At 41.2% G+C, this 27562-nt stretch overlaps 1 protein-coding gene across 5 annotated transcripts; it reads left to right on the top strand.

Moving 5' to 3' along the window:
• The first annotated feature begins 529 nt into the window (after positions 1 to 529).
• On the top strand, positions 530 to 27562 carry ahcyl2b (adenosylhomocysteinase like 2b). 5 transcript variants are annotated; one of them, XM_028399624.1, is made up of 17 exons: positions 530 to 929; positions 18400 to 18508; positions 20779 to 20922; positions 21545 to 21645; positions 21751 to 21853; positions 22009 to 22103; positions 22316 to 22422; positions 22693 to 22809; positions 22911 to 22974; positions 23216 to 23304; positions 23386 to 23456; positions 24212 to 24306; positions 25048 to 25146; positions 25882 to 25950; positions 26057 to 26135; positions 26786 to 26906; positions 27062 to 27562. In XM_028399624.1, exons 1-17 carry the CDS (start codon positions 594 to 596, stop codon positions 27066 to 27068), a joined length of 1806 nt encoding a protein of 601 aa, XP_028255425.1. In that variant the 5' UTR covers positions 530 to 593; the 3' UTR covers positions 27069 to 27562. The 5 variants fall into 5 exon arrangements, with proteins under 5 accessions (XP_028255425.1, XP_028255424.1, XP_028255427.1 ...); XM_028399623.1 differs by having other exon boundaries at positions 18397 to 18508; XM_028399627.1 differs by lacking the exon at positions 530 to 929 and adding an exon at positions 17207 to 17371 and having other exon boundaries at positions 18397 to 18508.

Below are 27562 nucleotides of genomic sequence, written 5' to 3'. Positions count from 1 at the left end.
CAGCTACATGCATTTACTCACCTGAAGTCAGAGCACATTACAGACTAACAGCTACACATTAAAATAATTTTTGTCAACACAAATTGAAATCAGTATTAATAGTCACGATTTTAACATCATACTCTTTTTTTATAGGTGTTTAATCAAATATAACGCAGAAAATCACTTTTAGCTGACCGAATGTAAAATCAAAACACGATTTCGCTGTGAATAGAATCTGGTGATCATCGCGTTTGTTTTGTAGTTTAGTGTCGTCCTCTTTTGGTTCACACTCCATTTCCCATAATGTTGTAGGCATTTCGGCTTTTCATGTTGGGAAATGCAGTCCAGGTCTAGAATAGAATTGTATTTTTAAGCCACTAATACTCCAATATATTAATTGTTTTATTGCTGTTCTTTATGTTTAGTAACGTCTTGTAAAATGTAAGTAGTGGGCTCGTCACTTCTTTTTTGAAATTCTCTAAAGAAGGGTTATGTTTAGCTACTTAGCTAAACTGCAATAACCACAATGCATTTCGGTACTGTAGCTCCTCCGCTCACATCCGCTCGACTCGCTATCTGTGCTGGAAAAAGGACTTTGAGAAACTGCAGCGATGTCAGTCCAGGTTGTGGCAGCGAAAATGGCAGAGGTCGAACTCAAAGACGTCCTCACCGGCAAAGACTTGCCGGCTGAATCCCCGGTGACACCGACGTCGGAGGGCAAGAACCTAATCAGAAACGACCCGCACGAGGCCGGTTCCTCTGCCGCTACGTCCCCTACCGCGGAGCCCTCCGCGAAAGCCGGGGAAGGCAGCCTGGGCTTGCTCACCCCGAACACCGCGAAGATGCCTCAGGGGTCGGCTATGAAACGAACGGACCCGCAGCAGAACGGCGGAGAGGCTTTTGTCAACCGAGACGGCACCGTAGCCGAGGCTCCGCGGATGAAAAAGGTGAGTGGGAGAACGTTTTTTGCCCTAACCGTTGTGGTATATCCTCGCTGCTATTGGACCTCCACGGAGGACCTCGCCGCAATGAACGCTCGCTGGGAAAACTGGCATTGTGTTACGATGCTAACAGGCTAGCTGGTCCTAAAGCTGATTCAGCTGTGCCAGTTTACGCTTTTAATGATGGGGGTTCGGTGCTAATATCACGGTAGAGTGTATAATAAGGATGAAAAGTATTTAAAATAAATATCTGTTAGGTCTAAGCTGACATTTATGTTAAACCTTAAAGACATGAACTCATAGGAGAACCCAACTGTTCTTACAAGTTTTGCTGAGATTTGATATTTTAGGAGGGTTAGAAGTGGATGTCTGACCTGACATTATCATGTTCTACTGACGAATATGATAACACTGAACACGCTCATCTTACCTACCCTTGCTAGTTTACTGTAATTAAACAAATTTTGTAACTTCCAGTTTTAGAACACGTGGTACCCTGTTGGAGCAAGGTGCTAGCAACCCACACATGTATGCTGTTTATTTATTTGGTTAGCACATGGATAGATGATTCTGACATAACCAGGTAGACACATTGTTGTTCTATGACAGTTCAGGTGAGCTGAGATTCTCTCTTATAATACATGACATGGTAAATTTAGTCAGATTAAAGCACTACCACCCAAGCTGTGTGTATGTGTGTGTGAACTAATTTAAGACCCAACAGTAGTCAGTAATCCGTGACCTCAGGACACTTTAGTCACCTAGTTTTCACAAGCCTGATTTAGCCTGTGAGAGCACCTGGAGCTGATGCTTCAGTGAAGGGAGTTCCTGCCATTGTGGATTAATTTAGAGTTCAGGTTGACATGGCATGTCTTGGTTTTGGCAAAGCAGGAATCCAAAAACTACTAGTCATGCCCTACATGCGGCTTATCTTTCTGTCTGTGTCCTGATTAGGAGAGAAGTGTGCATGAAGGGCAATGTTCAAGGAAAGAACAGTTAGTTTTTGATAAAGGATCTAATTGAAAAGCTGCCAGCTTTATGTCAGAACAGTGTTATTTAATATTTAGGTTATTTATCAGACGTGGTAAGCTCAAGTCTCCTGGAGTGTCGGTGTGCCTTTTTCACAAAAGATTTAGCTTCAGAATAACGTGAAACCTACTACAGAACAAATCTAATGGAAAGCACTCCTGGCCCACACCCACTGCTACTGCCTAAACAATGATCATCAGACAACCTCCCAAGGAAACCCAGCTAGAAGACTGTTAAGCAAGAGCTGGAAGGAACAGTGGGAAAATGGACTGCACACCAGCAGGAGCACACAGCAGATGGCTTCCTGTTCCTCAGATTGAAAAAGCAAGAAGGCAGATGGAGGTCCACCAGCGGCCAGGAGCCCTGGGCTTACCCAGTAAACCGTGTTCCAATGGCATCCTAAAGTCAGACCTACCGAATACCAGCAGCCACATCTGGATGATTGAGGAGACAAAGTTTGCGTATAGGACAATGGTACAGAGAATGTATTTTCATAATACATTCACTTAACTCAAACCCCACATTTTAGTTATAATGCGCTATATTCAGTTTTATATCTAATCATTATAGTGATTATATCGTGCGTCATTTTATTTAATGATTAATGTAGTGTATTGCATAATCTATCAACTTAATAGTGTAGTCCATTTTAATTTACAGAGGTCAAATACTTAAAAGGGGGGCATCTCATTGTCAGGGTCATTGTATGTTTTTATTTTTATAATGCTGAACATCCACTAAGCTTAAGTCATGGATTATAGACACTCAGAACACATTGGAACGGATATCTCTCCGTTATGTTAATTTAAATAGTCTGTCGTAACTGCATTTGTCTGATCAACCGGTATGGGTTTATGCCCACTGGGACAGAAGGTTGCCTGCAGTCTATTTATAGATCACGAGGCATAGTGGATCTCATCACGCTCTGCATTATAGATATATATGACCATAGCCTGGCCTGGAGCATCTGCTGACTTCTGCTCGTCCAGTGCTATAAAGGCTCAAGTGAAGCCCTGATGTAGCAAGTGTGCCGGCAGTGTTGACTGACTGAGAGACTGGATGGCTGGCTGGCTTTTAATCCTCGCCTTTATCATGTCGCCACATGAGGGGATTAAAAGGCCAGCTCTCTGTTGTAGGTGAGTCCAGATGTAAGCTTTTTGAGTCGGTGATGAGTTTGTAACATATATAGCTCAGCACGAATATCTCCACTGTGATGACTCCAGCTGGGAGGAGAAGGAAACTAGGAAAGAGGTCTGCAGAGAGCAGGCCAAGTTGTCCTCACCACCATTGTTTGTGGCTGTTGAGGCAGGGGGTTTTTGTAGTTTCATTGATGACTGACTGTTGCATACAATGACCAAACAGTCTCAAACTGTATTCCATTCGGGACACTCGGCATCTGTTTGAGTGGACACAACAAAATAGGAAAATTTTCTGCAAATGGACCCCGATAATCCTTTGTTTCTTGCTGAAATCAAGGCATTGTAATGCCCACTGAACAATTCCACTCAGACCAAAGACACTTGGTAATGATTACACTTCATAACCAGTTCTAAGAAAGCATGCACTGTGATATTTTTGAATGACTCCACGGAGCAGTGGGTTAGCAAGTTCATCCCTCTCCGGTGTAATGTTATATCACCCACTAAGCTGGTGTTCCTGGTAGCGCTTTCACTGGTTAAAAGGCTTAAAGAGACTTGAGGTTTGTCCAGTTGGAACAACAACTGTCTTGAAGATGAGGTTATGTATTCAACACTTGTTTCATGCTGGGTCATGTAGACTGCGCAAAATGTCGACTTCTTTCAGTTGGTCTATTAAAAGCTTGTTTATATAATATACTTTTAAACAAATACAGCCATAGTGTGTAGCCGGTTCAGTACTTCATATTCTCACAACTATTTAGTCATCCTTTGAAAGACGCAAAGCCTTGTCATGTTCTTGGAATCTCATTGTGTGTCTTCATGTACTCATGACTGTCCATGGCCACGAAGCAGAATGTGTCACTTTACTTGCTCACTTCTATGAGTCACCTCTTTGATCGAGCTGGTCTGAGTGTGCACATGGAGTTGCTGAGTTGTATTAATGCATTTTCTGAGGCCACTCTGTCTTCTTTTATGTGAAGTGTTTTTATATACTAACCCCACTGTTGTCTTTAGCAGACGGACTGTGAAAATGGCTGCTTTAGTAAAATTCCCCTTTTGCTGCAAATACATGGTAATTTCAGAGTGTTGTTGGAGGTTTGGTGGATTTTTTTTATTCAGTGTAAAGAGTTAATATATATCCTTTTATGTTTTGTACACATCCATTTGCAGGTTCTGTTGATGAGGTGAGGAAAATGTGGCCATGTGGTGTGAATTTTGAGAAACCTACGCTCAGTTTTAACTTTAAACTGACACGCATCCAGTGTATTGATCGGTGATTAAATGGTTAACCGGGGCTAAAACATATGATTTAAAAAACATGCATATATATATATATATATATATATATATGCATGTTTTTTAAATTACAGGGCTTGCATATATATATATATATATATATATATATATATATATATATATATATATATATATATATATATATATATATATATGCAAGCCCTGTAAGTCCCTGTGAGCTTTAATCCCTCTTTTGGGGAGCAGGTTCAATGACAGGTCAGGCCATGACCCAGCAAGGATGACAACCAATCTGGCAAGAGGCTGAAGGCTTGCCTTAATGGTAGAGTTCCTGGTCCGGGTTGGAGATGCACTTGCTGAGAGAGGTTGGAGTGGATGTTTGAGTACAGATGTTGAATGTAAATGATAAATCAATGATGGATAGGTACAAAGTAATAACCTCCCATAAATAGAGCTATGTATGTGTGCAATACTGAGAACTGAGTAGTGCTGTTGTGCAATTGGCCATGACTTGACTGCCTCTGCCCCTCATGGAAGAGGGTGTATATTTGGCTAGCTTTGCCCTCAGTGCACTTAGCCGAGGTTTATCACTCTTTTTAATGGCCTATGAGTGAAACCCTGATTTATCTGATCTTTCTCTGGTGCTCTCCTCTTCCTCAAATTACCATGTCACAACACTTTTATTTTTTGCTTCATCTCTTCCCGGGTTCTGCTCTCTCTGTTTGCCTCATGTCAACTTACTTAACAATGCTTCCCAAATACAAAGCAGTGCACTGCTTAAAATAAACCCAAACGCAGTCTTGTCAAGTTATAAACCACACACTTCCCCTGTACTTTATTTGTTTTGTTTTCGAGCCATGCCTAGCTTTCTCACAGTCTCATTGCGTTCCTGTATATAGTGCAAGCTCTGTCTGCCTTCTTGCAGCGACAATCTCAGCACCCCACAGCAAAGACATGTGAGATCACACCTCCCTAACCATCTTTATCCGTGCCACTCAGGCCAACGCAGGAAATGGACTGTTAGTACTTTACACCAGTTACAGTTTCTCTCGCCATGGGTTGCCAGATAGTGATGTCTTCATCACTGTCCAGACGGGTTGTTCTTGCGGCTGCTTTGCTGTACTGCAACAAGAATGAAATACACTCTTTTCAATGTGTTTTTTTTCTTGATCCACATTGGACACCATCAATAAAAGCTAGTTTGTACAATTTGTAAACAGGGAATTGAGAACAAATCTATTATAACTGTCTTTATGCTCTGCTTAATATGCAGTTGTGCAGTTAGCACCTTTGTTCAGTGGAGTTTGGCCAACCTGCCAATCATGATGGCAGGAGAATGAAAATCATCAAACAAAAACATAATATGCCAAGCGTTTTACACAAACATTCCACAATGTATCTAACTTGGACATAGAACACTAATTGCCAGCTACCTGACCATAGCAGACTTATAGAGAAATGTTTATTGAAAATGTTGAAGTTGTGGTGTTTGTTGTCATCTTTAGTATTGGGAAAAACTTGTACTTGTTCCTCCTCCCAGTTCTTCATTATAAATTCTGGCAGTTGAACTTCATAGCTCCTGTGCCTACAGTATGGTTTCTAAATTAAGTTGGCACCTACAGATATGACATCTGCTGTCTTTTCATGGGTTTTCCACTGGCAGAGAATCCTGACTATACCAGCTTCTGCCCCCACTGTTACACAGTATACTGGATAGGTGGAGAGCTTAACACCTGTTCTTAGGCAGAAAATCATATCTTTGCCTTTTTTTCTAGCACGGTGTTCTGTTTTTAGGAGTGGGGTAGTGTTGGAGTGTGTGTATGTGTGCTTCCCTGGTTCTGAGTGTACCACCGACGCATATCTGCATCTATGACTCCCCAGTTAAAACTCATTTCCTGCCTCGTCATCGCAGCTTGCTATCATTGGGTGTGTGGAGCTGATTGAGTTACACATCTTTCCATTAAAAGGCTCTTTACAAGCTTCATGTCCTCAGAACAGAGTGAACAGTATGAAGGGAAAAGGAGAGTGCTGACTTTTCCTGGAACCTGTGTTCACAAGATGCCAGCATGTGAAATTTTAAACCCCTTGGTTTCGTTACCATTGAACAATTGTCTACCAGGTGTGTATGGGTGTATCTTATCTAGATTCTTACAGTGCTGAGTTTACATGAGGATCAGCAGACAGTACTAGAAATTAACACCAAGCTTGCTGTGCAGCATGATGAAAACTATAAGCAGTGCGTGTGAACACAAGGGCCAACATTGTGTTCAAAAACTGCTGCCTCACAAAAGGAACCTCACAAAGCCTAAAATGGACCCCCGCCTCCCCACAAAAACACACCCATCCATCTCTCCTATTTCCTATTAGTCATGCCAAACCACCAATCCGTGGCAGACAGAGAGGATGGCTGTTGCAGCCGAAACACCTCAGGGCTGGGAAATGGATGTACACATCCAGTCAGTCATCAACAAATCAATGTTTTACTATGATTGAGGAAATGTAGAGTGAGCTAAAATGGTTTTGTTGCAAGCAATAAACCAAAACAATAAGCTGAATGAAGCCGAGTGATGCTAAAGTAGATTGGCAGGAGGGGACTGCATGGTCATGTGCTGATTATCTGTGGATTTATCAATACATGTGATACCTTTTCATTTACACCAAATAATTAATAAATCCCAAAAATGTGATTAAAGCAGCTTTTAGGAAAGGGATTACAGATTGTTTGGTGCTTTGCCACAAGAGTTTTTGTCAAACAGATTTAAGAAAAAAAATCCTGTCTAATTACTAATGAAGAATTGCCTCACACTCCTAATTAAACATAGATCATTGACCCCATAATGGGCTTATTCAAAAATAGAGCAGCGCCACCCCCATCTGTGTGACTTTGATGTAATTATACCTTCCCTGCGGGACCACACTGCTATTTTTGGTAGCTCAAAAGGAGGGAAGAAAAAACACAAAACATGCAATTCCAGAGATGGACCCACTTTAGTTTTTTTGTTAATTTTTGCTTTTCCTTTCAAGCTTATGGGAGGATTCATTCAACTGAATTGGTTAAATTTGTTTTCTCTCATATTTAAGAGCTATATAGAGTAGGGAACAATAGATGGGTTTTTTAACGATCTGATCAATATCGATGCTGATCACTTTGCTGTCAGCAGAGGTTAAATTGACCAGAGTCATTGACTAAACGTTGCCCTAGTTTGGTCTGTATGGACATCAAGGCCCTGTTACACAATTGAAATAAATAGAAAACAGCGAAAAAGAATAATCCACCCTTACATGTTGTTATCAAATTGCAATTAAAATGTAAACAATGAGTAATATATGATTATTTGAAGAAAATCAGTGGCCTGAGAAATCTTTGCTCTGTTCTTGAAGGACATGTGAAGCCTGCAGTCCTGCCCCTGTTCCTCCATTCAGCAGTCATGTGAAAAAGAAGGAAAAAAAGTTACAGAAAGTCTTGATTGTGTTGGCTGCTGTCCTCTCCCCCCTCTCTGTTAAGAGGCAGGTAGGGTTTAATCCGTCACTAAGCCCCATCATTCATTGCCTGTTCTCCCCCAGTATCGGTGTCCCTCGGCTCTTTACTGTGACTATCAGACCATATCGGAAGGATGGGGGGTTCTGAGTGTAGATCACCCTGCAATACTTTCCACAGTTTTATAGCAGCGCTAGGGTTATTCAGGGCTGTGGCAGTCAGATAAACCCATCCAAAGGGAAGTTACATGGAGGCTCCATCTATTTTTTATAGGTTTAAATTATGATTCTTACCCAGAGAAGTGAAAAGACATCTTTGATAGAGCAGTGTGATCGTGTCCTCTCCTACTGTGTTAGATTGCTTTGACATTTTGCACAGAACCAACATACTCTGCACCTCCCCTTATCTAATAACAACATTTATTTCATAAACATGACCTTCAGTTTTAGACTTCTTCAATTAGCCCTTCATTTGCATGTTGTATCTGTACGTTTGTGTATGCTGTAGCTTAATGTATGGTTCAGAGGGACAGAGCGGTGGATGACTTTCTCTGGTGCTGCTGGTGACGTGGCTGCAGTGAGCGTAGTGAAGCTCTGTGTGGCACAAAGCCTCTAGCGATGTATACGTGTGTGTGTGTGGGCACGTGTTAGGCCACTGGTAATTGCGTGTGGGCTCAGTAACTGCCAAGTGTATGCATGGTAATGGGGGTGTGCAAGCACATTTGACTCGTGACTGACTGTGTGTGTATATGTGTGCCATTATTTACAGTCTGAGCACTTGTCTGTGTGTATAAATCAACAGGAGCCATCCTTACATCATAGCCACCCTCAGGGCGGCACACTGTGCTCTGATACAAAAACACACCCTCACACATACACACGCCACCTCACGCTAGCTGCTTCCTTCTTTCTTTTCGTCCTTCTATTGGTCAGCCCTCAGAAGTGCTCTGCAATTGGGTAACAGAAATATAATCTGCCACAATTCCATCAAATTAATTTCTTTTTAAAATGTTAGCAGCCTGTTTGTCACATGTAGCATACAAACACTACACATCAAGTAGTACAGTGGGGGGAGGGATGTCAGGGTTCTAACAGCAAGGTTGTAACAGCTGGCTTACGAACATCTCCCATCTCTGCCTGTAAACATTGCAAAGTGGCATGCATTATAATCTCTGTTACTCATGAACATTCACATGGGTGAAGCTTTAACGTGTTGTTTCTTTTCTCTGCTCCTCTCTGTGCCCCTCTGCCAGCCGTTTTTAACTTGCCTGTCTGTCTGCCGTCTGTGCGTGCGATGCCAGGGCTTAACAACTACAGAGCCTTTCACTAAAAGCCAGGCCTCTCCGCCAGATTTCTGCGCCTGTTCTTTGTGTCTGTGCAGTAAAGTGTCTGGTCTTTTCCTGTGGCCTGAGTACAGGTCAGGGTTATTGCCACTGGCTTTTGCACAAGCTGGTGTTGTTGGCTCCCAGCAGACAGGGATATCAGCTTTGTTTTTCCTAGAATTAAGGGTATTCTCCTAATCTATTTATATGGGAGCAACGATTCAGGATGTCCCTTATATTTTTATTCTGACAAATCACTTTTTTAAAAGCAAGTGTATATAATATGTTTGGTAATAAGTGGACTTTTGAGTCCAGTAGTGTTGCTCAACAGACTGTGACCAGTATGTATGGAGCAGTTATTGACAAGTTATAGCTGTTCAAAGCTCCTGAAACAGTCACACTGATGGGAAATGAAAATCAGCTCTCGTGTCATCCAGGGCAGCATGTCCTGGGGTGTGACAAGCCACTCCATACATGACTGTAATAGCAACAGGCTCGATTGTTAGCCGATGTGTCAATCAACAGCTGTGTGCTCAGTTAAGACTGGGAAACCTGTCGGCTCTGTCAAGTTGATAACTTTGTTTAAACTGAAGCTGCAGTCATTGTTAGAAAATGAACTTGTGTTTGTCTCTGTGAGAGGATGATGAACCAAAAAAAGAAGGCGGCTATATACAGTACAAGCTTGACTTTTTTTATGCTTGTTCATTGATGCCATGCGAGTTGAATCAGAGGGCACCGCATCTCAGGCTAGCCGAGACTGTTTGATCTAGTTTCAATTATACAGACAGAGAAGCTGTGAAAGAACAGGACTTTATGTGTGTGTGTGTGTAGTGGTGATGGAAAGAAAGACAGAGAGGAGGAAAAAAACTATTTTTAAGAAACGTTGGCACCTCTCTGTCTGCAGTCTATTCTAGTTTTTCTTCTATGCAAACACAATAGTAATCCAGAAATAGCTGTTGGAAGCACCAAGAAACACGACTCTTAGATGTGGCATGCAAGAGCTTCTTAAAAACATGTGCATGATAAACCATGTTTATTATTGACTGAAATGAAAAGATGGTGTGAGTAATAGGAAGTCCTATAAAAGCGAATGGACTTCAAAGCCAAATAAACATATAAAAGATGTCACAACAATGTGCTTCTCTATCAAGGTGATTTTACACTTCTTTGCAGCCAGCAGATTTTTTTCACATAATTATTTGTGCCCAAGGAGTAATTCGTGGAACAGAGTTGGACAGATATACTTTGTTGTGACTGCCAAGAAGCTGCTGTGATTGATCTGTACACAGTGTTAATCAGTAAAGGAAAACTACTACTATGCAAATTGCATCTATGATATAAAAAATAATTTAAAACCCAATGCAGTGAAAGTCTAAATGGCAATGAACTGAAGACAACTGTAAAGTTACAGAATAAGTAGCTATTTTTACATGAAGTGTATATGAAAACAATACTGCAGCTACTTAATTCTGTCATTTTCAGATTTCTCCCTACATTGGAATTTAATGCACCCTAAGAATTTTAGGTTCCATCTCCATCGTCTCTTACCAAAGAGGTGGATGAGTGAGAAGTGAAAAGAAATACTGTAACACATCAAACAGTTGTCAAGTTGCTTTGGCTACAGACGCTGACTTTTTTTATGCCTTTTATAGAAAGATGTTGCACTTGGATTTACAGAGTACACAGTCTCCGTTTTCTTCTTGTTCCTCCCGGATTGAGGACTGGCAGAACCACTTTTAGGATTTGACTTTGGGGATATTTCCAGACATTTGTTTGCAACGTTAAGCCGTTAACAGGACGTGGCGCTTTTTTTTAATGCCATCAGTCACTTTTCCAGGCCTTCTGGCAGACAACATCTAAACATAAAGCTATTAAAAGCTCACTGGCACTTTGATTTCAAAGTACTCATCCTTGCACTTAGCTTGTCTGATCTTCTCAGACTGTGTTCTCCTTTTTTACTTTGTTGTGTCATCACTGGCTATTATACTGTTAACATAACACGAAAACGGGGCCTGATAGTCAGCTCTGCACTATGGAAACATTAATTCAAAGTTTCCCCATATATCTGGATCGAAAGCAAATTATAAGCCAGAGCTTAACTATAGAACCATAACAGAGGGCCGGGGATTGCTCTAGTGGGGAGTGCTCTGTGGTATCATCATTATGTGACGATACAGGCTTTTTAATTCAAGATTCCATGGCCAGTGCTGGCATCACTCTCAGCAGGTGTTGACACAACACTTAAATGTTTTTAGGTAACATTCAATGGGAGACACCGAAAAGGGTCACTTGTCCTCCATATTTGGTTTTGGTCCAGTGACTGCTTATGCTCTGTTTAGTTATTTTGTATCCAATAAGAAAAGTTTTCTTTCTCTGCTCTGCTGCGTAAAGAGTTGCCTGATGACAAATAAACAGGCACTCATGGTACATGGTACACAGATTTTGTTTTGTGACTTCGGTCCTGGTACGTTTGTCAATGGAATTGTTTTGTTGCCATCGATGGAGGTTGGGTTCCCCCCAGAGAAGAGCAGCAGTGAGGGGAGGTATAAACAGCCAGCTCCCCACTGGTCCTTATGTTAACTATTCCTTCCCTTCTTCTCCCTTTAGGTTTCTTCTCAAAGGACCTTTTGTCAGGTCTCTGCTGTTGATCTGTGAATCTTTTCTGTCATTTGGATAGATGCACTGGTGTATCTATTCAATGAGTGAATGATGGGCTACTGCAACCTGGCTCTCGTAAACAACGAAGCCTGTCTAAAGCAGAGCTGTTGCACCTTTATAGTGCTTTTCTCTGTTAAATGCAGCAAAGTTAGGGGGTCTGTCTCCCAGCCAGCCTGTCCTGTGGTGACTTTGCCTTGCACATAAAGGCTGCTCAAACATTTGCTCATGTGGTCAACGGCAAATTCTGATTGCTGGTTAGTGACCCCCCCATTCCTTCGATAACAGAGCACCATTTTTGGATATGATCTATGGAGATCTGCTGTTTTTTGACAGGCTGGCAGTGACTAAAGCCAAGAAGAGGCTCATAATTCTTCCTCTGTGTTAAAATATGTCATGATTGTCATAGTTGTTGGTGTTTAATTTAGTCATCCAAATCTATTTGCACTGTGATTCAGTGTGCGGTAATTACTCTTAACATCTTACCTTTGACGATGCAGAACATCATGTCATGACCGTACTGGAAGTTTGTGCAGCCAAACAGAACTGAACTTTCCTGATTAATGTTCTTATGAGGTTCAAGTTTAAAAGGCTATACTGACATAACAGAATGCACCATAGAGCACAGCTGTTGACTGAGACTGTTTTTTTTTTCTTTTTTAATTAACACGCAGTCTGATGTCAATCAGATGAGGCTCCGCTTCAGTGCACATGAGGTCTCTGACACAGATATTTCGTTTTCGTTTTCTCCCTATGGACAATGGCTCTTTGGTTTGGGCTAAAGGAGGAGCTGACTGCTCTGGCTCATGATCATCTGTAAAAGTTCTTTGAAATCTAGAAACGGCAGACTGTGGTTTGATAGTTATTTATGGGCAATAAGATGTCAGTGAGTTCGAACAGCTGCCTTGAGGCGATTGAAACTGGAGAGAGTAAATATATTTTGTTCAATCTTTTGTTAACACAAAAGATTATATATATATATTTACTTTTTATATAAATGTATATAGATATTTACTCTCTTTTGTGTTAACAAAAGATTAAGTGTCATCCTCTGTTCTTCAGATGTACACCTCCCTTGTGTCTCTTGTGCTCAAAAACTCCAGCTTTTATAGAAAGTGACTGCATGCAAACATCTGTACTTTAAACGCCATAAGAGGTCTGTTTATGTATAAACATTTGGCCCCAGATGGGAGCGAGCTGACAAACAAATCTCCTGTGAGACGAGAAGAGTATCTATGTCTTGAGTCAAAGGAAAAGGAAAAAAACGATGTGATCACATGACCTTATTGAGCAGTTTAAATTGTGGGGTGGTAAAGAAAGTAAAAACAATTATTTTAGACTGCATTATTGCTGCCTAATGAAGCCAAAGCAAAAAAAACATTCTTTCTGTTATCGAATTTCAGTTTTCTTTCTAGTACATTAACGCTTCATATGAGCTTGACGCCACCAGACTGCTCCAAGTGATTCAACCCCATCTGCATTATTCCCTCATTCACTTAAGGTTTTTAATGTGGTAAATGTGGCAAATTGTAAACGAGCCACACAACATTTCCTGTATACCCTGTGGCAGCAGGTCTGCTATGTATTCATGCCAGTTAATGATGCAGCAGAGAGAGGACCATCTACGACTGAGCCACATCCTGATCTCTGTCAGTATGACCACTTTTAAGGTAATATTGAATACCATGGAATATCTGTAGATCATGTGTTTATTTTTATGGTCGTCTATTATCAATCATAGCAAAAAATGTAATAAAGGCGTTGATAGATGTCCATAGTGAGGTTCATGTCAAGTGTTTCTATCTGCCTGAGTAGCGAGAGGCTTGTTGTTGCTGCAGGGGTCTCTCCGCTGCATCCCATGACCCCACTGTGTTTGATTAAGATCGGATTCCACTCCACAGGTTTGGAAGAGCTCTTCTGTAGACCAGCCCTTCATTCTGAAGCAACCAAAATGTCTTTGTTGCCAGCAAACTGCACAGCTGTTGAGACATTGCTGTATGTTTTGCACTCTTTTGCATAGCATGCCAACTTGTGTCCCCACAGTTACAGCTGAGTACACATAGCCTTTACTTGTGCAATATTTGGATAATAGAATTCCTACAAGCAAACCATGTTGTGAATAATAAACCCTCTTTAAAGGACACACATTGTGTTCAGCCGCCATAACACAGCCACAAAACGGTCATTTACACATTGTAATGCAGAATCACCAGGAATCATATCCTTAGAATGTGTCATGTTCCTTCAGCCAATAAGTCTCTTTTGCTCAACACAACCCTCAGATGCTTGACACTGTGGGATTTGTCCAGTAATAGAAGGAATCAACCCCCTTCTTTTCATTGAACACTGACTAAATGACTGTGCGTGATCAGTCAGGTACTAGATTACAGCTCATCGTGCAGTGACTCACTGAGGACGTCAGACTACAGCTGTTGTACCGTCATTCTCCTGTTGTATTGACGTGGATATCGCAGTACTGGCTTAGCTGTCCTTTTGATTTCTATCTAGAATGGCCTACAAAGACTTGGAAATAGATAAACAATCAATTTTTCTTCTTGGTGTCATGCCAAAGCTCACCAAGTGAAGCTAAAACGTATGTTATATGTCTGGGGTAAAAAATATTTGTAATAGAAAGGGATTGTGTTTATTTTTAAACTTTCTAACGTAAGTCTGAAATAAGCATGTTACCCCCTTGCTTTAAAAACTGTGGGTCTTATAATTACAGTTTAATATCACTTTATTTGTTTTCAATTATGTTAATAGAGCAGCTTCCCAGTTAAACAGGACAAGCTGCCTCTGTAATAAAAGAAAACCATATGGTATTGCATCTCATCACATTTGCCGCTACATCTGTGCCTGTTTGTTTTCTTTTATGCTCGCCCAGAGGGGCTTCTGTTTTTTGTTTTTTTTTCACCGGGACAGCCTATTTGTTCTTCTCATCCTGTACCACAGATCCCGTGGCGTTTAACTAGAGATCAACTGTCCAGCCCGGAAACATAATGTCTGTAAAACAAATCCTTCCCTTTCAGTGGGCTAAAGAGACAGTGCTGTTAACGGCAGGGGCTAGGATTTAGATTTTCTGGTATTTATGGTGGTATTTAGCATGTCATTGAGTTAAATAAGCAGATGGGACACAACCCTCTGTATGTGTGTGTGATCTCTGAGGTCAGATATGCTGTTAGTTTAGCATGGATGCTTTGAAGCGCTTTAAGGCTTCCATTTGGAGTTAAAGGGATTTTTTTTATATAGTAGAGTTTAAGCTGAGGCCTTCACCTCTAGCCCAACTGGAAATGTTAATTTTACATTTGCTCTCCAGTGAACATAAAAATAACTTGATAGCAGTATGATTCTTTATTGATAGCTTGATTTATTGAACAGTAGAAACATAATTGAGTAAAGTGTTCCTAGTAACCTTAGGGGCTGTTATCAGTATTGTGTGTGCACATTTCTATTACTTATAGTGTGTGAACATGCATAAGTTGTGCATGCCGGACACACAAAGCAGTGCTTGCTAACTGTTTTCACACTTCGCAGCAAAAAGCCACTGAAGCCTGCTGAAGGCGTTAGCAAAGTCTGTCCTTATAGACACCGTCTACATCTTGCTTCACGCCCAGCATTCCCTGTCTTCAGTGGCAGTGTTGTTCAGTTGTGGTCACTGCTGGTCACACAGATTTATTCCAGTATTGAGTTGTCATTCATTATTCACATGGGATTTGCTAACCAATCAGTCAGCATCCATAATGTAAGGAGTGCACAGCAAGGTTAGAAAGACAGAGGATAAAGTGACATGAACAGAGAAAGTTTAGTCTGAATCGTACAGGTACAGATCACATAAATGTGCAACATTTATTTCCAAGAGTTTAAATTGAGGCAATGGGGCTCAAGTCTCTTCTTCAGTTCAGCAGAACCAGCCAGCGTGGCGAAACGTCTTCAAAAAAATTCTTGCGTCCAGTTTCCTCGATTTAAACTCTTGGACAGAACATGACCTGGATGAATGAAACCATCCGACATACTCCAACATTCATGCATTTGTGTTTTGCTTCTTTTCTCTTGTAATATTGTTAAGGATAGTCATGTTACATGAGGAGAGGCTTGGTACAACTGAATGATATTTTGTACTGTGTATTCCGATGCTCTTGAATGTCCTCAGCTCCTCTCTCAATATCAGACATTAAGTGAATTCTGCATAATGATTTTTCTAAAATAGCTGCTCGTCTGTGTTTTGGAAAATGACCTTTTTATGTGTTGTTGAGTCACGCAGACTTGTTCTTAATGGCACTCTAATGTACCAGTACAGCAGCACTGATGTTACCTCTATTTGTTCTTATTTACACAAAACACACCTCTCTGTGTGTTTTTTATTATTTTGGGTTACTATAAGTGCACAATAGGTGAAACTTCTCCTTATGTACATGTAGTAATGATATTTTTGTCTTTTAATTTGTACCACAGTGCGACCTTTTCATAAAACCACAGACTTCATTCATAAATTCGATTCTTAGCAGGGTAGTAAGCTGCAGGAACACCTGACCAGCATTTGGCTGGCTGGTTATGCTAAGTGGCTGCTAGTAAGAGCATCAGCTCATTCATTGCCTTAAATTTATTTGTCTCATTGCCACCAGCTGAAATGCCTTTTATTTGGCACAGACTGCAAGTTAAAATATCTTAACTGATGATATTCTTGCATCTGTTTGCACCATACAACCATGCTTTTTTTTGCTTGCACATGGTCAACTACACAGACCTCATTTGCTCTCATTTTGTGCGGTCTTAAACAAACCTCTGTGCCATTCTTTCTGGCAGCACACCATGTTCTGAGGCCTAATCTAACCTGTGGTAATGTTGTCCCCAAAAAACATCTTGTAAGCCCTCTATCCCCTCCTTCTGAGCTCCTAAAATGACCCTCAATCCTTCAGTAGAACTCTGAGCTCCTAAAGCCCCTCATCTAAACTCCATCCAACAAATATGAAGAGACCAATAACCCTATTATAATCCCTTAGGGGTCAGGGGTAATTGCACCAAGGGCTTATATACAGCAGGTTTTATCTTGCTGTTCTAAAGGGTGTCCATTAATTCTCAATCATCTGATCTTTTATTTTCAATAAAATTGTACACAGGTGTGTCATCTTTTTAGTTCTTTGTCACAATACTCTTAATTAGTGTGCTGCACAGGATAACCATCTTGGATCACCTTGTTTTAAAGCTTAGCTTCAGTTTTGATACAAGCAATTCAGGAACACCAATCTCTTGAACAATCAACAATTAAACATGAGTTGGGACAGAGGGAGGGGAAATAGTGAAAGGAAAGGGAAACAATTCATTGCATTGTGTTTGCCAGCACATTGTTGGACCAGCTTGGGCTGGATTGGAGGAAAGCGGAGGCTAAATAGAAGGCAGAGCCGAGGAGAGGTGCAGCCTGTGAAATGATCAGACCTTGAAAGATTAAGTCCCTTCAACACACAGGGCCTTGAATCTGCCACACTGCCACCACTTCATCACACAGACACACACAGATGTGGCAATGTTGAAGAAGAAAAAGAATGAGGACAACAGTGAGCCCTGTGTGAAGAAGGTAAGGAGAGAGGACGAGAGGTGGATTAGCCTGGCTTTTCAGCGAGATGCTCAGAGTCTGACATTAGTATGTGGATGCTGCTAAAATGTCTCAAAATACTCATCAGACACTGACAGCATTGACTTTGCTTTCTGGAAATGGTCCTCTTCGGTGTATGTACTTGTGTGGAAGACTGTGTGTCTTTGGACAGTTGATATTTTCAGTCTTCATATAGTCAAAAGGTGAGAGAGAATCTGTGTGCTGAACTGAAGCAAAGGTTTATATTGTTGATAATATCAGAACATCGGTTGATGGCTCAGTTTTCTTTGTGAATGGACAAGATGTCTGTGTGTGTGTGTGTAACTGTCATTGCAAGAAAGATTTAATAAATGAAAACACACACTCCTGATATGTGACTTTAACACACGCACACAAGATCTTTTCTTTTGTGCGATTTGTATTCATTTGGTATTCAAGGACAGCTTTTTGCAGGCAGGCATGAAAATGAGGCACAGCCTTTATTCATGTTCTCTCTTTGAAAGCCTTTTGCCACCATGGTAATGGAAAAAAAGATTCACCCAAACAGAAAAAAAAACATGTTTTTATGATTCATGTTTTGTGTTCACACAGCCACTCGTGTTTTGTTCTCATTACATGGTTTCATTTTTAGAATAGGTGAAGGAAGGAATAGGTCAGCCATTCATGCTGTGTAATATTATCGTTGGATGAATATGATGCATTTACTTATCAACTCTGATGTAACAACGGAAAGATCAACAAAGTGATAGAATCATGGCCTGACTACAGCGAAGAGCCACCTCCTACTCGTTTCAGAGAATGATCTGCTGTACCTTGTGTGGCCTTGTCACTGGCTGATAATGGCCTCATTGTCTCCTTTTTATCTTTCAAAGTCACAGTGAACTCGGATTACGATTACAACTGTGCGCATATGAGTCTTAAGAAGAGCTGTTTGTTGGATAAAGAGATGCCTTAAAGGTTAATAAATGTCAGAGTCCTGATCTCTGTCCTCTTCTCCTCTCTGCCAGCAGATCCAGTTTGCCGACCAGAAACAGGAGTTTAACAAGCGACCCTCCAAGATCGGCCGTCGCTCTCTGTCCCGCTCCATCTCCCAGTCCTCCACAGACAGCTACAGCTCAGGTAAACACACTGTTGTTCAATTGCTGTAGTAGCCTGCTGCTTATCAGACATTCCAATAGATAAGGCAGGTTTGAATTGGATTCCACCTGGATGAATGGGTGACTGACCTTGTTTGTCTTCTCACTACCTACCTCTGCCTCTCCTCTTTCTTTTATTCTCACACTCTGACCCTGTGTTTCATGGGAACTTCTAAAGGCTCCGGCAGACCTGAACCTTTAGTGCTGTTCAGGCTGTGATCAATGTGTAACTGAGACAAAGTAGGTCTAGGTGACCATTCATGGCTGTAGATGTGCTTCCTGAGGTGGAGGAGGGAACCTGACAGCAGAAATGTGTTCTCATGTCTCTCTCAGTGTTTTTTTCTGGCAGGGTGGAGACTGCAGTACCACTTAAAAAAAGAGTGAATGTGATTACTTAGCTTAGCATAAGGACCACAGAAATGAAAGATATCTGAGAGAAATGATAAGCAGCAATGCAAATGATCAAGTTTTTAGTGTTTTTTTTTCTTTAATCTTTTGGCCTCTCAGTCTTATCACCACTCTAAAAGCTGAATTTTCGGAAATGTTTTACTGCCTAAGCTGCTTGGACTCTCTGCTCTTTGTTTCCCGCTGTGTGTCAGGATTCATTCACCGGGCACAGAACTTCCAATGACGCCATTAACATGATGAATTAATCTGCGCAACACTGCTCGGACAGCACTGCTTCTGGACCCAGAATATGATAGACAAACAGATGGATGACAGATGACAGATGACTTTCAGTCAGTATTAATGGATGGATCTAATGGGTCCCTCAGGTCAGGGTTGCTAAAAAAAATAGTTCACCCTGTAGTTTGTACTCTTTCTGAGAAAATAGGAAGCCCTTTAGTCCTGTGACTTTCTGTCACATATGCAAACCAACAGGCATTTTTTTTAGATGAGCAACACAGACCATGGAAAGAATCTTGCATTTGTTTCTGTAGAAAAAGAAAATCTGCCTAAAAATATGTTATAATCTAGTATTTGGCTCTCTATTTGGTTTACAGCTCGATGTTTGGCATATGCCCTTGGATTTGTTCTGATTCCCACGCCACTAAGTCTCTTCTCCTCATTCTTTTTTTGTCTCCTCTTCCCCTTTTACTACTTCTTCTCCTTTTACCTCAGCTCCTCTTCTCCTTCCTCCTGCTGCAGTACTCCCTATACTGCCTGTGGCTTTCAGATCATGGCTGAAATAATGATCTGATTTTCTCTTATTAGACACTGCAGTCATGTCAGTCACTATTTTGACTATTGGTATGTTTTTTTGTCTGCAATGTGTTGGCTGTTTCAGCAGCAGCCATTGTTAACCGAGTCTTCCATATATTACAGATATTTGCGAAGCCCTTTGAACATGATGCTCTTGTCTTCTCCCATAATTCCCTCACCAGAGTGATTCTTATTTCTCTGATGGTTCCCACAGTGCAGACACCACACTGAACTCACTTCTCCCAGGAACATTTCAGTATAGGTTTGTTTAATTGGCATTCTTTTTAAGCTGGTGGTGGAGTCTGAAGAACTTTTCAACACAAGTGCTTGTAATTAAGTATATTATTACATTTGAGTCACACGCTTCATGTGAAGTATTGCAGATTGAAATAATGATTCTCATTGGCTGTGTTTAGTGTGTTTTTTCCAATAAGGAATGTAGTGGTGCAAATCACTTCACCTTTACCAGCACATTATCCCTGTCTCCTTTGTCTCCCCCACCCTTTCCTCCTGTCAGTACGGATGGGAGATTTCCAAAGAAGATTTGTCCTAACAGTTAACTCATGGATTATTTCAGTTTTTTTTATTTTGTCCCCTCATGGCACAGTACAGCATGTTTTTTAACTTCAGTATTGTTAAAAGATGTTGCCAGTTTTATATAGTACTGGTCCCATTTCTTTTCTCTAAAACTTTTTAAGGTTTTTCTCCATTTACGCCTAACTTCAGATGTTATAATGAAGGCTGGAGATACTCTCTTAGAGAGTATGGTTTGGTTTCATAATCAATTAAACACTGTGCTGTCCAGAATTCGTGGCCTACCAAAGTCAAATTGCAGGCTTTGAAAAAGCCCAGTCTTTATTCACTCTGGAGAAACCAAAGGCAGAACCACATTGTGTTTGTGCTGCACATAAAAAAAATCCAGTGAATCCAGTATATACTATGTTTACAACAATACTTTATTGCTTTATTGTTTTTATTGCTGTGTTTTTAACCTTTGTATGCAACACAGATGCTAACAATACTGTGTTTGTGTGTTCTGGTTGTTTGCAGCGGCATCATACACGGACAGCTCTGACGATGAGACGTCTCCTCGGGACAAACAACAGAAAAACTCCAAAGGCAATGGGGACTTCTGCATCAAAAACATCAAACAAGCTGACTTTGGACGGAGAGAGATTGAGATTGCTGAACAAGGTATGACAGCAGGATCTCAGTGTTCACTTGAAAAAGTTACATTAACACAATGTTTTGTCCTGTACCGAAAGGTTGATTATTCGCTTTGTGGTCTTGGTCAAGAGCTAGACTGATCTTGTTACACAAATGTTGCAGTTCCTTGAATATGAACATCCGTAGAAAATGTTAGTTCTAGTTATTAACCTCTTGTTTTGGATAATTACACATGGCAAGGTGCTCTCAATGGCTTATCGTCTAAAGAATTCCAAAAGAACATGGTGTCAACATTAGGAGAGAATGCTCTTCAAACATGATGTGAGCCTTTCCCCCAGTCAAAGGAAGAGCCCAGTGATCACCATTTAGACATTTAATAATGATCTCATCTTTGCTGTAGAAAGACTTTCTGCAGATCCAACATGATTTTCTTAGGGCTTTATATGCTTTGAACAGTAATAATAAATTCTGAATTTGACTCCACCAACATATCAATCAGCAACAGAAACTGCAAAAAAGTGCGCAACAAATATAAAAATGAGCTGGATGAGTTGATGGATTAGTGAGGAAGTATTAGAAGGATTAAATGATGGGGATCCCTTCACCATCCAGCTTCTTGTATCCACTTATGTGTTTCTTTTTCCTTCAGAGATGCCAGCGCTGATGGCTCTGAGAAAGCGAGCCCAGGGAGAGAAGCCCCTCGCTGGTGCCAAGGTGGTGGGATGTACCCACATCACTGCCCAGACCGCTGTGAGTAGAAAATACACTTCTTCACACACTCACACTGTGCCTGAGCAGCATTATCCCAGCTGCTCTAACCAAAAAGTCGAACCTGACCCCTTGTCCTGTCCTCAGGTGCTGATGGAAACTCTGTCAGCTTTGGGTGCTCAGTGCAGATGGGCAGCCTGCAACATCTACTCCACTCAGAATGAAGTGGCAGCTGCTCTGGCGGAGGGAGGTAAGACTTCCTGTGTGTGACACCTGACCTTTTCTTCTCTCTCTTTTTCACTTCTTAAAATATTGATGTGGTCTTTCTTTCACACCCTGATCAGATTTCTTATTTTTTACACTTTGTGTGTTTACTATGTCTGCGATGCTTCCTGTGGTTTGTAGGTTTCAGTGTATTTGCCTGGAAGGGCGAGTCAGAGGACGACTTCTGGTGGTGCATTGATCGCTGTGTCAACGTGGAAGGCTGGCAGCCCAACATGGTAGCATACATATATTCTGCACAAATCTCAACAAGAGAAAAATATTTTTCTTTTTTCTTAATTTTTTTAAATTATGTTCACTCCCTTTTTCACCCTTTCTACTATGTTACTATCTACTGTTGTTAGAAATGCAGAAAGGAGTATACCTTTATACTCTTTTTTTATTATTTAACCATTAAAAAGTGTCCTTTTTTCCCTCAACCTCTCCTTAGATCTTGGACGATGGTGGAGACCTGACTCACTGGATTTATAAAAAATATCCCAACATGTTTAAGAAGATCAAGGGCATTGTAGAGGAGAGCGTTACCGGTGTGCACAGGTACGATCAGATTTTAAATATTACTTGTAAGCATCTCCAAGGAGAGGTTATACAAGTACATTTATACAGAGTCTGCACACTAACAAATAAGCTTAGAGACTGTTTCTGGTGTGGCAACATCTCCATCTAGTGGTGAAAATGGTCTAAATACACTGTGCAGTTGTAAGTGGAAAAATAATGTGCAAATCATCATGGACATTTCTTGATCATCTAATATGAATAAAACTATTCACATTGTTTTGCATTTAATTATGAATTTTGTGTTTGAAGGTTGTACCAGCTGTCTAAGGCGGGGAAGCTGTGCGTTCCTGCTATGAATGTCAACGACTCTGTGACCAAACAGAAGTTTGACAACCTGTACTGCTGCAGGGAGTCCATCTTAGATGGGTATGAAACCATCTCCTGTTTGTTTGAACATTTTGTGTTGCCAAGAAGCAACACCCACCTCCTCTGTGTTTCTAACAGTCTGAATAATAACACTTTTTCAGCCTGAAGAGGACTACTGATGTCATGTTTGGAGGCAAACAGGTGGTGGTGTGTGGATACGGAGAGGTAAGCCTCACACATTTTGCTTGTTTTCTGGTGGATTTAGATGTAGTTTAGAGAGCTCTGTGCTAATAAAGTATCCTTGTGATCGCAACATGAAACGTATGTATGTTTTCTACAATGTTTAAAGTGTGATAAGAGCTGATACAGGCTGTGAAAATGACATTTTTATATACTCGCATGACAAATGTCAAAAGACTGAGTACCCATGTTGCTTCCTTTGACACATGTGTTTTCTCATGCCCAGGTTGGAAAAGGCTGCTGCGCTGCACTCAAAGCAATGGGCTCCATTGTCTATGTCACAGAGATCGACCCAATCTGTGCCTTGCAGGCCTGGTAAGACTTCTTTCTTCTTCCTCTAAAGGCTCATTGTTCGCATTAGTCTTATACTGTTTCCTTTCTTCTAAACAATTGCAGCATGGACGGCTTCAGACTGGTGAAACTCAATGAGGTCATCAGACAAGTGGATATTGTTATCACCTGCACAGGTGGGTTCACCCCTTTCATTAACATTGTATTGCTGACCTATTGTCTGGCAGCAGCTAAACAGGAATTTTTTGTCCTGTTGGCTTTTATGCTGGGAAGTGACCTAAAGGTGTATAAATAAATGAAATGAAATGAATACAACTTTCAGTCATAGTTGTCTGTCAGCCTCCCTGAAGGATGACTAGACAGTCTTTAGATCATTATAATCACTGCAGCTGTTGCTAATGGAGTTCTCGGCTCGGCAGTCAGGGAGTTGAACCCTTAATTGGAGCAGAGAATTGCTTGTGTCTCTTCTTCATTACCTAATGCCCCTGCCAGGCCTGACTCAGAGGTCTGCCTGTTGGGTGAAACGGCAAATGAACAGGGACGATGATAAAAGGATGCGTGGCATTAGTGTTGTTTCAAAGTGTTGTGAAAACAGGCCCGGCTGTAGGTCTAATAAGGTCACCTACTGGTAGCCTCATGAAGGTCCGCTCATTAGAGCCCTGATAATGTTGCTGTTGCGAAATGAGGAAAATAATGTGTTGTAAAAATGAGGGGCATTTCTCTAGTGAACAAAAAATGCTCCTCACAGACTATAGCATGTAGTTGCTGTTCATTTGCATGATGGAAAGCATGTACAGATTCTTTAATGTGTTTTCCTTTCTTTGGGTTTTTGAGGATCTTTTTGAAATGTGAAAAAACAGCACATCTTTCATCTTACATTTGTATTCTCACTGCTTGTTTTTTGTGTTACTGTCTGTTCTCCCTTCACCAGGCAATAAGAACGTGGTGGTGAGAGAAAACCTTGATCGCATGAAAAATGGCTGCATCGTGTGCAACATGGGACACTCCAACACTGAGATTGACGTGGTCAGTCACCAGTCTTTGGCAGCTTTGTATTTAACAATCACATTAAGTTACAGAACACTTGCAGGGTTGGATTTTGAATCATTGATCAAAAGAATATAATACAGAGGGCAGAATGCAGAGTTCCCGGCAGTGTGTTTCATGTGCCCATGTCCTTAAAGTTTGACCTTGGGGATTGTTTGTTGTTGTCATGGCAACTGACAGCTTAGTTTGAGTAGGCAGGATTCCTGCTAAAGCTCTGATCCACAAACAGACATACAGGAGTTAGACATAAAATACTGCTGCTACTACTACTGTTAAGGGTGTCTAAATGACAGCCATGACTTAGTTTGATTAGATTTTTTGCACATATGAAATTTTAGGCCGTTACCTTCATGATTCACTCGCTTTTAGAGGTCCATTTGGTCAACTGAGCTTTGGTTGCAAAGACCATTTTCATCAGCTGTTTTTCAAAAACCTTGTGGTGTCGCTGTGTCTTTAAAGGATGCAGATGCTCTCATAGGAATCAAATAATGCTAAGCTGTTGGCTCTGCTGTCTTTCAATAAACAGAACAAAAATAAGACTAATGTGAGGATTTTTAAAGCGATACTGAACAGTGACTGGTGCAAAGAGGAAGAACTTCATATATAAGTGGAAGCTGAATCACTTCAGTCCTGGATAAGACTTAGTCAACAATTGATGCAACAGAAATATAGAAGTGGGAGGGAAAACGGTCATTGATGATGCTTTTTCTCACCCTATAGGCGAGCCTGCGGACTCCTGAGCTCACATGGGAGAGAGTGCGCTCTCAGGTGGACCACGTAATCTGGCCTGATGGCAAGAGGATAGTCCTGCTAGCAGAGGTACACACATATCGACACACAAAACATACCCAGTGGACAATGATGGATCATATCAGTGTAACTTACTGCCAGCAGGCACACTCATCCAAGCACACACTGCAGGTTAAGGTGTGTGTGTATGTTATAAGCCATGACAGAATGAGAGCACTCCGACAGGGCCAGACAGACAAGCTGGCAGGCTGTCGATGCCTGTGTCTCAGAGGCTGTTTGATCTACAGCAGGTTTCAACCACATCAGTAAATTCTGCTCCTCCATCCTCACCTCACCTGGCCTAGATCTGTTCCAGCAGTTCCGATCTGAAACAGAGCAATGCTCCAAAAATACCCCTTTAAACACATAACGTTAACGTCATCATGTAATCTATCTGCTGTAGATGGAGCTACTTTTCTTTCCTCGTCGTAGTATAAGTTTGGGTCACAGTGAAATTCTCTATTCTCTCGTACATTAATTCATATAAATTTATAACATGTACTTGACTGAGAAGGGACACAGGCAAAATTATTTCAGTTTAGAGGCTCATTGTGGGCATCAAACAAGGCAGAAGAGTAACTACAAGATTAGATGGATAGTAATAACATAGTAATAACTTTTATAAGTTTTGTTGGACATTAAGAGGCTGTGCAACAGAGGATTTGATGGGTGACACTAGGATGTGTTTTGATTCGATCTTGGACCATTTCACCTCATCTTATTTTTTTTTTTGTGCACTCAAATGTTTTCTTTCTTCTTCTCCAGGGTCGTCTTCTGAACCTTAGCTGTTCCACTGTGCCCACCTTTGTGCTCTCCATCACCGCCACTACCCAAGTAGGGTTCAATTTCGATCACATTAACATTGTTGTTTTTTTTTTGTTATGTTTTTTCGGTTGTTCTGTGTGTGTGTTGTTAACACTTGTGTGTGTTATCTGCTCAGGCGTTGGCTCTGATAGAGCTGTACAATGCCCCAGAGGGACGCTACAAGCAGGATGTTTATCTACTGCCCAAGAAGATGGGTAAGACTTTTTTATTGTGTTATCAGCATAAAGGTTACACAAAGAGCGACCAATGCATAAATGGGAATTCCATCTAATATCAGCCTGTGTAAAGACCTATTGAATAAAAAAAGTATTATGATGTAATCTTAAAATCATGATGTCAGGTATATAAATAGCTACTAGCCACAGAGATTTACAGGAAGTGATTACAGCGAGTTTGTTTTGACGCGGCAGAAGCCCTGCAGGCAGACTGCATCCAGCTTTACAGACACCGTGTGTGTGTGTGTGTGTGTGTGCGTGTGCGTGTGTGTGCGTGCGTGTGCGTGCGCGCGCGCGCGTACAGGCTGCAGCATTGCCCGTCACATTTCTGAGCCGTCTCTTTAGAGCAGAGAACATGCATAGAAAAGGAAAACGAGAAGCTGAATGTAGGTCAGCCTGTCAGTGAGTGCTGCTGATACCACAGTGCACACCGACACACAGATGAGGCATGGATGAAGAGAGGGGAAGCAAAAAGGAAGATGCAGGACGGTAGTCACTGCAGATGAAAGCAATTGGATAAATGTCAGACCTCCCTGCTGTTTCTCTTCTATTTCTCATTTAAATCATTAATAAGCCACAGACGCGGGTGAATGTTAACATCCTCTCTCTCTCTCTCTCTCACCCTCTAGATGAGTATGTGGCCAGCCTACATCTCCCTACATTTGACGCACATCTTACGGAGTTGACTGACGAGCAGGCCAAGTACCTGGGCTTGAACAAGAATGGACCCTTTAAGCCAAACTACTATAGGTAAGACGACACTCAGTTTGGTCGGCACTTCATTAAAAACACACAAGTTATGACTGGAAAAAACCAGGATGTCCATCCATCCACACCAAACTGTCAACACTGTCTTATTTTACCACAAACTCAGCTGGGTGCTAACTGGTCTCTTTGCTTTCCAGGTATTAGACCAATGTCGGTGTTTAACTGTGGAAATACCAATACTCCATGAATCGCACAGACTCGTAGGGAGAGGAGGACAGAGGGAAGGACGGACAGAATAGTCAACACACCTGCTTTACATCTGAGGGAGGGGTGGAGCTCTAAGGGATGGGGGGAGGGGCATGGCTTTCCCTGTGCTAACGGCGCAGGTGGTTTTATTTATTCACATTTGACAACAATAATAATAACATCTCCGGTGGAGCTGCTCCTGCCATTTGCCGCTAGCTCCCCGACATCGTCTTCTCCTGGAAGGTGTTCTCCTTACGCTCATCATTTTGCCATCATTATCTCTTTTGACGCTCATTTGTGTGTGTCAAGTTGTATGTAAAATCCTCCATCCTCCCTTCCCATCACCAGATCTTCTATTGTTTACCTATTAAAGATTAAATTACTGACGCTAAAAAGATATATACTTTATAAAAAAAAAACTTGATTAAAAAAATCTGTGTGAATGAAGATGA

Source organism: Parambassis ranga, chromosome 2, assembly GCF_900634625.1.
Source record: "Parambassis ranga chromosome 2, fParRan2.1, whole genome shotgun sequence".
Classification (NCBI taxonomy): Eukaryota; Metazoa; Chordata; class Actinopteri; family Ambassidae; genus Parambassis; species Parambassis ranga.
The sequence above is the reverse complement of the archived record's forward strand: the minus strand, read 5'-3'. Positions and strand labels throughout refer to the sequence as shown.

Excerpts from the sequence above, each read along its gene's own strand:
- ahcyl2b (XM_028399623.1), top strand. The coding sequence starts at position 594 with ATGTCAGTCCAGGTTGTGGCAGCGAAAATGGCAGAGGTCGAACTCAAA. Across the intron at positions 930-18,396 it reads AGGCTCCGCGGATGAAAAAG|CAGATCCAGTTTGCCGACCA; the intron begins GTGAGTGGGAGA and ends CCTCTCTGCCAG. Across the intron at positions 26,136-26,785 it reads TCTACTGCCCAAGAAGATGG|ATGAGTATGTGGCCAGCCTA; the intron begins GTAAGACTTTTT and ends CTCACCCTCTAG.